Source organism: Zootoca vivipara, chromosome 3, assembly GCF_965207765.1.
Source record: "Zootoca vivipara chromosome 3, rZooViv2.hap1.1, whole genome shotgun sequence".
NCBI classification, from domain to species: domain Eukaryota; kingdom Metazoa; phylum Chordata; class Lepidosauria; order Squamata; family Lacertidae; genus Zootoca; species Zootoca vivipara.
In genome coordinates this window covers 116,092,746-116,104,842 of record NC_142586.1, presented here as the reverse complement: position 1 = coordinate 116,104,842, position 12,097 = coordinate 116,092,746, and the positions used below count along the sequence as shown (strand labels likewise).

General features: G+C 44.9%; 1 protein-coding gene across 11 annotated transcripts in view; it reads left to right on the top strand.

Moving 5' to 3' along the window:
* Positions 1 to 12,097, top strand: part of NCOA1 (nuclear receptor coactivator 1) — a 268,260-nt gene that overhangs the window by 230,730 nt on the left and 25,433 nt on the right. For all 11 annotated transcript variants that reach the window (XM_060273179.2, XM_060273187.2, XM_088666959.1 and 8 more), the window contains 2 exons: positions 7,321 to 7,489; positions 10,026 to 10,211. In XM_060273179.2, the coding sequence (XP_060129162.2) occupies positions 7,321 to 7,489; positions 10,026 to 10,211 (355 nt within the window). The remainder of the gene's footprint in view (positions 1 to 7,320; positions 7,490 to 10,025; positions 10,212 to 12,097) is intronic.

Genomic DNA, 12,097 nt, shown 5'->3' with positions numbered 1-12,097 from the left:
TGGAATAACAAGCAGGGCATTCTTTGCAGAACCTTAATAATTGGGCAGGGCAGTTGTGGACGGCGAAGGCACCCTCTCAGGTTCCTGTTGTTTGGGGCTTTGGATACTAATGCTGATGCCTTGAATAGGGCTCAGAAATTCATAGTGTGGTGATTTGAGGATCAGGGTAATGCTATTCCCCCTCGCTACTCCAGAAAACAGCAAGGCAGCAGCATTCTACATGCAAAGCATCGCCCTCCTAGCTGCTCCTGGTTTGGAAAGTGCTCTACATCTCTGCTTCTTGTTATTTTTTTCTCCGTTGTCAGGGATGGGCTGTTTCCCTGTTGCTTTCTTTTAGCCTTTCTAATCCTGCCATTGTTGTTGTTTTTTTTTATAAATATTTTTTATTAAATTTTCAGATTATAAACAACAAATAAAAACAATCATGACAATCTTATTTCCAAATCCGTATGTCCACATCCGAAATATAACATAGAATAAAAACATACACAGTTAAGAAAAAGAACAATAATAACAATAAAATTATAGTATTAGTAATTAGTAATTTTATTGGTAATAATCCTGCCATTGTTGTTGTTGTTGTTTAGTCGTTTAGTCGTGTCCGACTCTTCGTGACCCCATGGACCATAGCACGCCAGGCACTCCTGTCTTGCACTGCCTCCCGCAGTTTGGTCAAACTCATGTTCGTAGCTTCGAGAACACTGTCCAACCATCTTGTCCTCTGTCGTCCCCTTCTCCTAGTGCCCTCAATCTTTCCCAACATCAGGGTCTTTTCCAAGGATTCTTCTCTTCTCATGAGGTGGCCAAAGTATTGGAGCCTCAGCTTCACGATCCGTCCTTCCAGGGAGCACTCAGGGCTGATTTCCTTAAGAATGGATAGGTTTGATCTTCTTGCAGTCCATGGGACTCTCAAGAGTCTCCTCCAGCACCACAATTCAAAAGCATCAATTCTTCGGCGATCAGCCTTCTTTATGGTCCAACTCTCACTTCCATACATCACTACTGGGAAAACCATAGCTTTAACTATACGGACCTTTGTCGGCAAGGTGATGTCTCTGCTTTTTAAGATGCTGTCTAGGTTTGTCATTGCTTTTCTCCCAAGAAGCAGGCGTCTTTTAATTTCGTGACTGCTGTCACCATCTGCAGTGATCAAGGAGCCCAAGAAAGTAAAATCTCTTCACTGCCTCCATTTCTTCCCCTTCTATTTGCCAGGAGGTGATGGGACCAGTGGCCATGATCTTGGTTTTTTTGATGTTGAGCTTCAGACCATATTTTGCGCTCTCCTCTTTCACCCTCATTAAAAGGTTCTTTAATTCCTCCTCGCTTTCTGCCATCAAGGTTGTGTCATCTGCATATCTGAGGTTGTTGATATTCTTCCAGCAATCTTAATTCCGGCTTGGGATTCATCTAGTCCAGCCTTTCGCATGATGAATTCTGCATATAAGTAAATAAGCAGGGAGACAATATACAACCTTGTCGTACTCCCTTTCCCAATTTTGAACCAATCAGTTGTTCCATATCCAGTTCTAACTGTAGCTTCTTGTCCCACATAGAGATTTCTCAGGGGACAGATGAGGTGATCAGGCACTCCCATTTCTTTAAGAACTTGCCATAGTTTGCTGTGGTCGACACAGTCAAAGGCTTTTGCATAGTCAATGAAGCAGAAGTAGACGTTTTTCTGGAACTCTCTAGCTTTCTCCATAATCCAGCGCATGTTTGCTATTTGGTCTCTGGTTCCTCTGCCCTTTCGAAATCCAGCTTGCACTTCTGGGAGTTCTCGGTCCACATACTGCCTAAGCCTGCCTTGTAGAATTTTAAGCATAACCTTGCTAGCGTGTGAAATGAGCGCAATTGTGCGGTAGTTGCAGCATTCTTTGGCACTGCCCTTCTTTGGAATTGGGATGTAGACTGATCTTCTCCAATCCTCTGGCCATTGCTGAGTTTTCCAAACTTGCTGGCATATTGGGTGTAGCACCTTAACAGCATCATCTTTTAAAATTTTAAACAGTTCAGCTGGAATATCATCACTTCCACTGGCCTTGTTATTAGCAATGCTTTCTAAGGCCCATTTGACTTCACTCTCCAAGATGTCTGGCTCAAGGTCAGCAACCACACTACCTGAGGTGTACGGGACCTCCATATCTTTCTGGTATAATTCCTCTGTGTATTCTTGCCACCTCTTCTTGATGTCTTCTGCTTCTGTTAGGTCCTTACCACTTTTGTCCTTGATTATGGTAATCTTTGTACGAAATGTTCCTTTCATATCTCCAATTTTCTTGAACAGATCTCTGGTTTTCCCCATTCTATTGTTTTCCTCTATTTCTTTGCATTGCTCATTTAAGAAGACCCTCTTGTCTCTCCTTGCTGTTTTTTGGAAATCTGCATTCAGTTTCCTGTATCTTTCCCTATCTCCCTTGCATTTTGCTTGCCTCCTCTCCTCCGCTATTTGTAAGGCCTCGTTGGACAGCCATTTTGCTTTCTTGCATTTCCTTTTCCTTGGGATGGTTTTCATTGCTGCCTCCTGTATAATGTTACGAGCCTCCATCCATAGTTCTTCAGGCACTCTGTCCACCAAATCTAAATCCTTAAACCTGTTCCTCACTTCCACTGTGTATTCATAAGGGATTTGATTCAGATTGTATCTTACTGGCCCAGTGGTTTTTCCTACTTTTTTCAGTTTAAGCTGGAATTTTGCTATAAGAAGCTGATGATCTGAGTTACAGTCAGCTCCAGGTCTTGTTTTTGCTGACTGTATAGAGCTTCTCCATCTTTGGCTGCAGAGAATATAATCAATCTGATTTCGATGCTGTCCATTTGGTGATATCCATGTGTAGAGTCGTCTCTTGTGTTGTTGGAATAGAGTGTTTGTGATGACCAGCTTGTTCTCTTGACAGAACTCTATTAGCCTTTGCCCTGCTTCATTTTGAACTCCAAGGCCAAACTTGCCAGTTGTTCCTTTTATCTCTTGATTCCCTACTTTAGCATTCCAGTCCCCTGTAATGAGAAGAACATCCTTCTTTGGTGTCATTTCTAGAAGGTGTTGTAGGTCTTCATAGAATTGGTCAATTTCACTTTCTTCAGCACCGGTAGTTGGTGCATAAACTTGGATTACTGTGATGTTAAAAGGTCTGCCTTGGATTCGTATCGAGATCATTCTGTCATTTTTGAGATTGCATCCCATTACAGCTTTTGCCACTCTTTTGTTGACTATGAGGGCCACTCCATTTCTGCTACAGGATTCTTGCCCACAGTAGTAGATATGATAGTCATCCGAACTGAATTCGCCCATTCCCTTCCATTTTAGTTCACTGATGCCCAGGATGTCGATATTTATTCTTGTCATCTCATTTTTGACCACATCCAGCTTACCTCCACTCATGGTTCTTACATTCCAGGTTCCTATGCAATATTTTTCTTTACAGCATCGGACTTTCCTTTCGCTTCCAGGCATATCCGCAACTGAGCGTCCTTTCGGCTTTGGCCCAGCCGCTTCATCAGCTCTGAATCTACTTGTACTTGTCCTCTGCTCTTCCTCAGTAGCATGTTGGACGCCTTCCGACCTGAGGGGCTCATCTTCCAGCGTCATAACTTTTATATGCCTGTTGTCTTTGTCCATGGAGTTTTCTTGGCAGGGATACTGGAGTGGCTTGCCAGTTCCTTCTCCAGGTGGATCACGTTTAGTCAAAACTCTCCACTATGACCTGTCCATCTTGGGTGGCCCTGCATGGCATAGCTCATAGCTTCTCTGAGTTATTCAAGCCCCTTCGCCACGACAAGGCATTGATCCATGAAGGGGAATCCTGCCATTACAGAGGCTTAAACTCGGTGGCCTTTGCACTGATTTCCATGACTCTGTAAGACTTTGCTTTTTTTCCCCTCCTGGACCTTTGCTCTTTATTGCTTCTGAGATGCAGAGGGCAGAACCGCAGGCCGCATTTGAGAGGTGTGCTTTATGGTCAGTCAGGATCCCTAATGCCAGTCTGGCTGTGGCCTAAATGGCAGCTACATCCCTGTTTAGAGAGGCGCTTCTGTGGCACTTCTAAGTAAACCAGCTCCTCCAAATGTCCATTCCGAGTTGCCCAGCCACTGCCACAGTGTCCTTTCTCCTGGCAGATCAAGATGAGCAGGTGACAGCAAAAGTTGCAAGGTTTTTAGCTGGGGCAATCAGAATAAGGTCTAGTTTTGACTATTGATTCAAAACCCTTAAAAGAATTTTATATAACTGGCTTTTTATTTCTATTCTTTGTACAGTATATCGTATTGTTGTTTTATTGCTGTGGCCAATGGCTGACGCAAATACAGTGGTGCCTCGCTAGACGAATTTAATTCGTTCCACGGGTCTTTTCTTATAACGAAAAATTCGTCTAGCGAGTCCCATAGGAATGCATTGAATATATTTTTTTTGCCCATAGGAACGCATTAATTGAATTTCAATGCATTCCTATGGGAAACCGCGATTCGCTAGACGAATTTTTCGTAAAACGAATTCGTCTAGCGAGGCAACCTCCGCTAGAAAAAACCTTTCGTTAAGCGGAAATTTCGTTGCAGGGCATTCGTTAAGCGAGGCACCACTGTAAAGATCCATTCATTCCATCAATCCATCACGATGACAGCAGCATACAAATCGCCCAAGTCATTATTGCAAACTTCGCCAGCCTGGTGCCCTCCAGAAGTTTTGAGCTGCATCAGCCTCAGCTTGTGGCTACTCTAGCTGGGGGTGGGATTGCAGTAGTATAGCATGCAATAGCCAGGGCTGGGGAGTGCTTTGTTTTACACTTGTTGAGCAAAATGATGCAAGTAAACTCTTATTTCTTAAGGCACCGTGATGGGCTTGGTTCCTCATTATATCATTTCCCCTCTAATTGTCTCCTTAGATCACATTCCCACCTTCAAGTACATTTCCAGAGCTTATTCCTTTGAGGAGGAGATTTGCTAAAATGTCTCAGTGAAGAGACAGGGAGGAGGGAGGGATGGAATGAATCTAAGCAGACAAGGCTGTCTTTTGCCGTTTTTCTTACAAATAACTGTGGAGAAATTTTGATCTGAGAGGGGTGGGGGGTGGGGAACGAACCTTGGATCTGAGCCAATGAGACATAGCTGCCCTGCATCAATACCCATCCGAGGGCCCACCCTTAGCAGACAAAGCGGCTGTGGCAAAGATCTTTCACCCATTTTTTTTGTCTTGTTTTTTTCTCCTTTTTCTTTATTTTTGGAAATTTAATCTAAAAAATTTTTTTTAAAAAAGGAAGTAGCTAAGCCAACAGAGTAAGCAATTTTTTTAAAAAAAAATAATCTAGTCCACCAAAAAGATGTTCAGGTTTTCAAAATAGCTTTTAATTACAAGTAGCTTTTAATGCAAGTAACTTTTAATAGTTCTTAATGCCGGGGTGGCAAGTGGACGAGGCATTTGCTATCTCTCTCTCCTGCAGGAGGGAATCTCTTGAGATGATGCCCTGCAGCAACCTCCATGTGGGCCATCATGTTATGGTCTAGTTAGGCCCTGTTGGCCTCAGAGGAAATGCCCAGGTACAGAAAGGCGAGCCAGCAATCTCACATTTTTTCGGAATACAAATAGCCAGAAATGTGTGCCTGCGTTTCCCTGAGCACAGTGGATGCAGAACTCCCAGCTGGTAGATAGGGCTGCTCTCTCTCTCTCTCTCTCTCTCTCTCTCTCTCTCTCTCTCTCTCTCTCTCTCTCTCTCTCTCTCTCCAGGCTCCTAGTTATGAAAATGTTCCCCATGCATGTGAGTGTGTGTGTGTGTGTGTGTGTGTGTGTGTGTGTGTGTGAGAGAGAGAGAGAGAGAGAGAGAGAGAGAGAGAGAGAGAGAGAGAGAGAGAGACTGATTCAGCATTTCAAACATCTTGCTCTGTGGGTGTGAGAGTTGAAATGTCTTGTTTCCAAACTGGAACAGTTTCTGCTCAAAGAAAGCCCACCTCACCTTGCCAATGTTTTCACTCTCGGAATGTTTCTGGATGTTCACTTTTTTTTGAGCCCGTGATGTGCTATCACTCTCTGGATCAAACTGAACGTAATGCATACCCACCCCTTTTCTTCCGTTACATTATGGCGGCGGACTTATCTGATTTGTCCAGGCACGGTGTGTGCCTGGAACAGTCCAGGGAACTGCTGGAGTAGAGAGTCTGGTGAAACTGAACCCCGTGGTTGCTGTAACTGCAGGCCCAGCTTCTTCCATACAGCATTTCCCCCTCCCCTCCACTTAGCACCTTTAAGGAAACAATTTATTTATTTTTTTCTGGTTGGAGGCTGTATGTTGCCATCCAGCCAAACGTCAAATTACTGCTGGGTTTCTGCAGTATGTGTTCCATGTGGAATGTACAACAGCTTCTGACCTCCAATGCAGAACTTTGCTTGTTTTTTAATTTAGCATTGTTTGAAATAAAAGTAATACAGTGGTACCTTGGTTTACGAACTTAATCCGTTCCGGAAGTCCATTCTTAAACCAAAGCGTTCTTAAACCAAGGCGTGCTTTCCCATAGCAGCGGGGGACTCAATTGACAAATGGAAGACACTCAACAGGAAGTGAAACATGTTCTGCTTCCAAGGCAAAGTTCACAAACCAAAACACCTACTTCCGGGTTTGCAGCGTTCTTAATCCAAATTGTTCATAAACGAAGGTTCCACTGTACTTGCAGAGAAGAAAGAGGAAGGATTTTAGCTCATTGGTAAAGCACCTGCTTGGCATGTAGAAGGTCCCAGGTTCAATCCTCAGCATCTCCTTATAGGACTGGGAGAGACTCCTGCTCTGAAATCCCGGAGAGCCAATGTTGATCCTTGTAGACAACCGTGAGCTAAATGGACGCAATGGTCTTAAGTTTATGCTGCATTATTATAATTTTATTACTGGTTGTTTGCCATTCTGGAAGCTTTATACAGAAACATAGCCAGGAAGCTATCTGAATTAGCATAGTATTTAGCATAAAAACATCAATATAGATTTTATTTTTTAAAAAAATGAACATTTCACAGGCCTGTCTGAATTACACAGTTTTCCCGAATATGACTGAAAGCCAGCTGCGATTATTCCTGCCAAACCTCTACTGGCAGGGAGTTCCACAGGACAGGGCTAAAGGCTCAGTCTCTGGTGGAAGGCCAACTGAACTTGTGGGGAGGTGTGGGGAACCCCCCAGAAGTGCTCTTATCAGGATGGAGCATAAGGAATGGGACCCAAGTTGTTCAGGGCTTTTGCAAATTTGCGCCATCAAGCTCAGAGCAAAAGGGTTGTGGTTGATTTCTTGTTCCACCCGTGGCTGCCCTCAGAGGTTCCATGGCTGACCTGTGGCCTTGTTTCCTTCCTTCAGTTTGCATCGGACCTTGACCAGATTCTGCCGTCGCTGGAGAAAGCCCAGCTGCCGCCAGGACTGTGTGGATCGGAGGTGGCCGAAAGTGGCGGCATTGCCATCAAGTCAGAGATCCTGACCCCCTCCCTCCAGCCTGGCACCGCCGCAAGAACTCCCACGGGGATGAGCTGTACGTACTTTTGTGAATTCTTTCTCCCTTTCTATAACTCCCAGGGCTGGACCTGCTCTAACTTTCTCGCACATGCTCTTAATCCATGCTATTCACAATGTGTCTGATGGACTGGAACCTGGTACCATTGCGTTGTCGTGCTGAATGCCAGGTGTTGGTTGAGGAGAAAGAGGCAGTGGGAATTCTCCTTTCCGAATAATAATTGAAATAATTTATTATTTATACCCCGCCCATCTGGCTGGGTTTCCCCAGCCACTCTGGGCAGCTCCCAACCGAATATGAATATATATGTATGTACACACACACACACACACACACACACACACACACACACACACACCAGTATTAAGCAGAACAGTGGGGGTGGAGACGCTCCTTCAGCCCCAGCCAGCATAGCCAGGGGTGAGGGATGGTGGGGTTGCATCCCCAAATTATCTGGAAGTCACCATGTTGGCTCTAAACCAAAATAAAAGGGCTCACTCACAGGGAAGAAGCATTCATTTGCTTGATCTTACCATTGTTGAACATCGCCTAAAACAGAGGGTCAACAGCCACCGGATGAGAACAGCCCACCTCAGGTCAAGAGAGGAAATTCTTGAGCCCTGGTGATGTTTGTGAGTGACAGCTACGAGACGCATCAAAGGAGGGAGCTTTGCCTTCCCATAGTCAGGAGGTCTGAAAGAGTGCTCTCAGTTCCCAAGCTGCACTGCTTCTTGCATCCCCTCACAGCCAGTGTGGTATAGTGGTTAAGAGCGGTGGACTCGTAATCTGGGGAACCGGGTTCACGTCTCCACTCCTCCACATGCAGCTGCTGGGTGACCTTGGGCTAGTCACACTTCTCTGAAGTCTCTCAGCCTCACTCACCTCACAGAGTGTTTGTTGCGGGGGAGGAAGGGAAGGAGAATGTTAGCTGCTTTGAGACTCCTTAGGCAGGGCCGTCTCAAGCATGTTGGGCGCCTGGGCACCGTGGTGCGGAGATTGCTCCGGCGTCCCCGCCCTGGTGGGCGCAGCACAGCACACACCCCGCGCCACCCAGCCTACCCCGAGAGCCGGCCCTGCCTTAGGGTAGTAATAAAGTGGGGTATCAAATCCAAACTCCTCCTCCTCTTCTTCTTTTTCTTCTTCTTCTTTTCTGATAAATTCCTGGAGCAAACGTCAGGCAACTGCTTTCCACCCAGGCTTGTTCCTTGCATGCTAAAATCCTTATTCCAAGGATCTGAATGCCTGCAGAAAAGCCAACTATAAGGCCATTCATAAGTCATTGGCATGTTTTGACTTGACTGGGCTCCTTGTGCTGCTGGAGATTCAGTGATGCAGAAAAGTTTTTTAGTTGACCGTCAGTTCCATTGACCAGTGATCACTTTCCTTTTTATTCTTGTATTATTGGAATGGGCTTTCATGGCTGGGAGTGTGCAAACTTTTGAGTTAACACAGAACTGCTCTTCCTGGCAAAGGGCATTGTGTGATACAAAAGCTTACACATGCCTTGGAGATGGCCCAGAAGACAAAATGATCTTTTGGGATGGTTTGGAGTGGACCCTGAAATGTATACAGCAAAAATAAAAATAAAAAAAATTAGGAAGTTGATATTGGAGTATATCTATATGGCCTGATCTGTTTAAGGCAACCAAGTAGGATTCCATTAAACCCAAAACACTTTTCAAGTTGGCAACATTTTTTAAAAAAATCTGAATAAAAACTTTTTGATTTCTGGAAATTTTCAAATTTGAGGTTTCTTTTAAAAAAATCCTTTGTGGTTTTGTTAAATTTCCAGGAAATCTGGCAAAAAATTAAGCTTTGTCTGTTTAAATGCTTAGCGTCCCTTTTCTGAAGCTCTCAACAAAATAAATTGTTATTGGGAAGGTAAACAAGAAGAAATAGAGTTGGGAAGTAAAAAATGTGAAAGTTTGCAGTCAGAATTTTCAGCTTGTGGACTTGTGGTTGAAACCAACTTGAGTGTTTTAGTGGCAGTTGCATGAAAAGAGTAACTGACAAGAGCAAGCGGTCCAAAAAAAGAAGAAAGTAAGCCAATTTAATTTGGATGAGTAGTTTCTGAGAAGAGGGGACAGGAGAGCCCTCTGGTGGACTGTGCAAGAACTCCAGCACATGGTGGAGACTCTACAGCAGTGTTTCTCAAAGGGGGTGGGGGGAATATAGTTCCCTCCCCCCCCCCGGGAATATTCCAGGGGGCCGCAGGTGAAAATCACATAAATGGGGGGCCACAGCACAAGACTAGGGGGCCACAGAGAGACGAGAGAAGTGACTAAGAAAAGAAAACAGATCACAAGAGAAGTAAAACACTGCTGTATATGGCATGGATATCCCTTGCCATTGGTTCACTGTTGATTTGAACACATCGCGTTAGCATGGCCATTCTTGGTAGTGAGGTTCCTGGAGGGTGAGCAACCGTACTGTCCCGAATGAGCCCATTTAGGTTTCTGCAACCCAGGTGCCAGCTTGATCCTCATCTCACATCCCTGTTAGTTACTCCTGGGCCCACAGCCACCATCTCTGATGTTTTACTTCTGTGTTCCAGCTGTCAACGGTGGGCAGGGCATGCAGGCCGGCCGGTCCCCCTTCGAATTCTGCGACCCCCTGGAGCCGGTTCAGCTCAGGACGGCGCCTTTCCCCACAACCAACGGCAGCAGCCCTCACCCTGGTTTGCCTTCCGAGCAAGGCAGGGGGGCAGTACCTGGACCAAGCCCCTTCCAGCCTGACACAGGTAGGTGCATCTGTGGCACCTCAGGGAAGGATCCATGGCATTTTTCAATAGACAAAATATACAGTGGTACCTTGGTTTACAAACTGAATCCGTTCCGGAAGTCTGTTCTTAATCCAAGGTGTTCTTAAACCAAGGCATGCTTTCCCATAGCAGCCGGGGGCTCAATTTACAAATGAAAGACACTCAACAGTTCCGCTTCCAAGGCAAAGTTCACAAACCAAAACGCCTGCTTCCGGGTTTGCAGCGTTCTTAATCCAAGTTGTTCATAAACTAAGCTGTTTTTAAACTGTACAGTCCTTCTCCCAATGACCCTTTGAGGTAGTCAGCCTTAGAAACGATGAGCCACTGAAACTCACAACTGTGCAGGGATTTTCACCATGCTGTAGTCTTGTCTCTCGACCACCCCATTCCCATTTGTTGTGAGTTATCATCCTCATCAGTCAATTGCTAAAGTACCCTTATTTGTTTATTAAATTTGCATGCCGCCCTCATCAGGGCAGTTCACAACATGAAAATGCATTATAGAAAAAGGGAAATAGAGAATAAAAACAGAACAAAAACCTTCCCACAGCACCCCTTTAAAAGGGTATAGGATGTTAACCAGCCCAAGGCCTGGTTGAAGAGGGACGTTTTCGCCTGGTGCCTAAAGATCTGAAGATCACAGGTTGGTATACCCACATGATGTAAAACCATGCAGTTTTAAAAAATCAAGAAACGTTAAAACCTCATAGGAATTTGAAACTGAGATGAATTAAACGAACAGACTCAACTCCCTCCAAAGGGCCCGAGCAAATAAATGTCTCTTTAAAAGTCATGCTTAACCTGCTAGGGAAATAGGCAGCCTAGTCGGCCCAGCATTAGTTCTGACATGTTAAGCAACTGCACCCCCAGCCTGCCAGCTCCATCTTTCACCCTGAAGCAAGGCACAGGAGAGCTGTGTTGAAAGTCAGTGCGGGGAAGCAGCTTCGCTACAGAACCCAGAAAAGTCAGTTCCTATCATTGTCCCAGTTAGCAGGACAGGGAGCTCAGCCCTGTGGCATTATAAACGTGTATGGAAATCTTTAGGAATTATCCCCAGCCTTAGCAGTTCCTGCCCATTAAATCCCAAAGCCCCTCATTTTGTCAGTGTCACCACATCTGGGATATTGGCACTCCTGTTTGGAGAATTACGCAACAAGGGGCCTTTTCTGATGCGCTCCTGTATTGCTGCTGCCAAAATCCACAGATAGCAGAACTGAGGTTGAATGCAGACTTTCTGACCATTTCTTCCGCTGCCAAGCTGATCCCACAACCATCAGACAGATGAAAGAGGTTTTTGGTATTTTTAAACACTACAAAACCTATGATGCAGTATGAGCCGGAGGGAATATTCAAGCACTCCATGGCCCCCACACCCAAGCAGCCTTTGCAAGCAGCCTGTCCTTTGAGATTCACTTAGCTCAGCCCCACCCCTATCTTTGTCTCACGACTGAGAGATCCAAGCGAGATCTGAGAGATAGACTAAGCAGGGCAGACTAGAGCAGGTTGTTTTCATCCGACGAAAATGAAATTGCCTGCATTTGGCCTCTAGAGCGTAAATATTCATGTCTGATCAACTGCTCAAATTGGTTTTTGATTTACAAAGGAAAGCTTCTTCTAAACTCGGTGTATGTGGCAGAGGCACATATTCTGTTTAGATATTAACCGAGTTAGAGGTTATCCGGGCATGGCAGGGCTAATGTTAAAAAAAAAGCTTTAGTGTTAATATTTTTTAAAAAAATCAGATAAAAAAATTGAAATATTTTTATCCACCTCTCAAGATGACTGCTCATAAAAGGATGAAGGTTTATTTGCTTGTTGGGTGTTTTTTTTAACGAATGGCAAGAATGGGAGATCTGTGCTTCCTC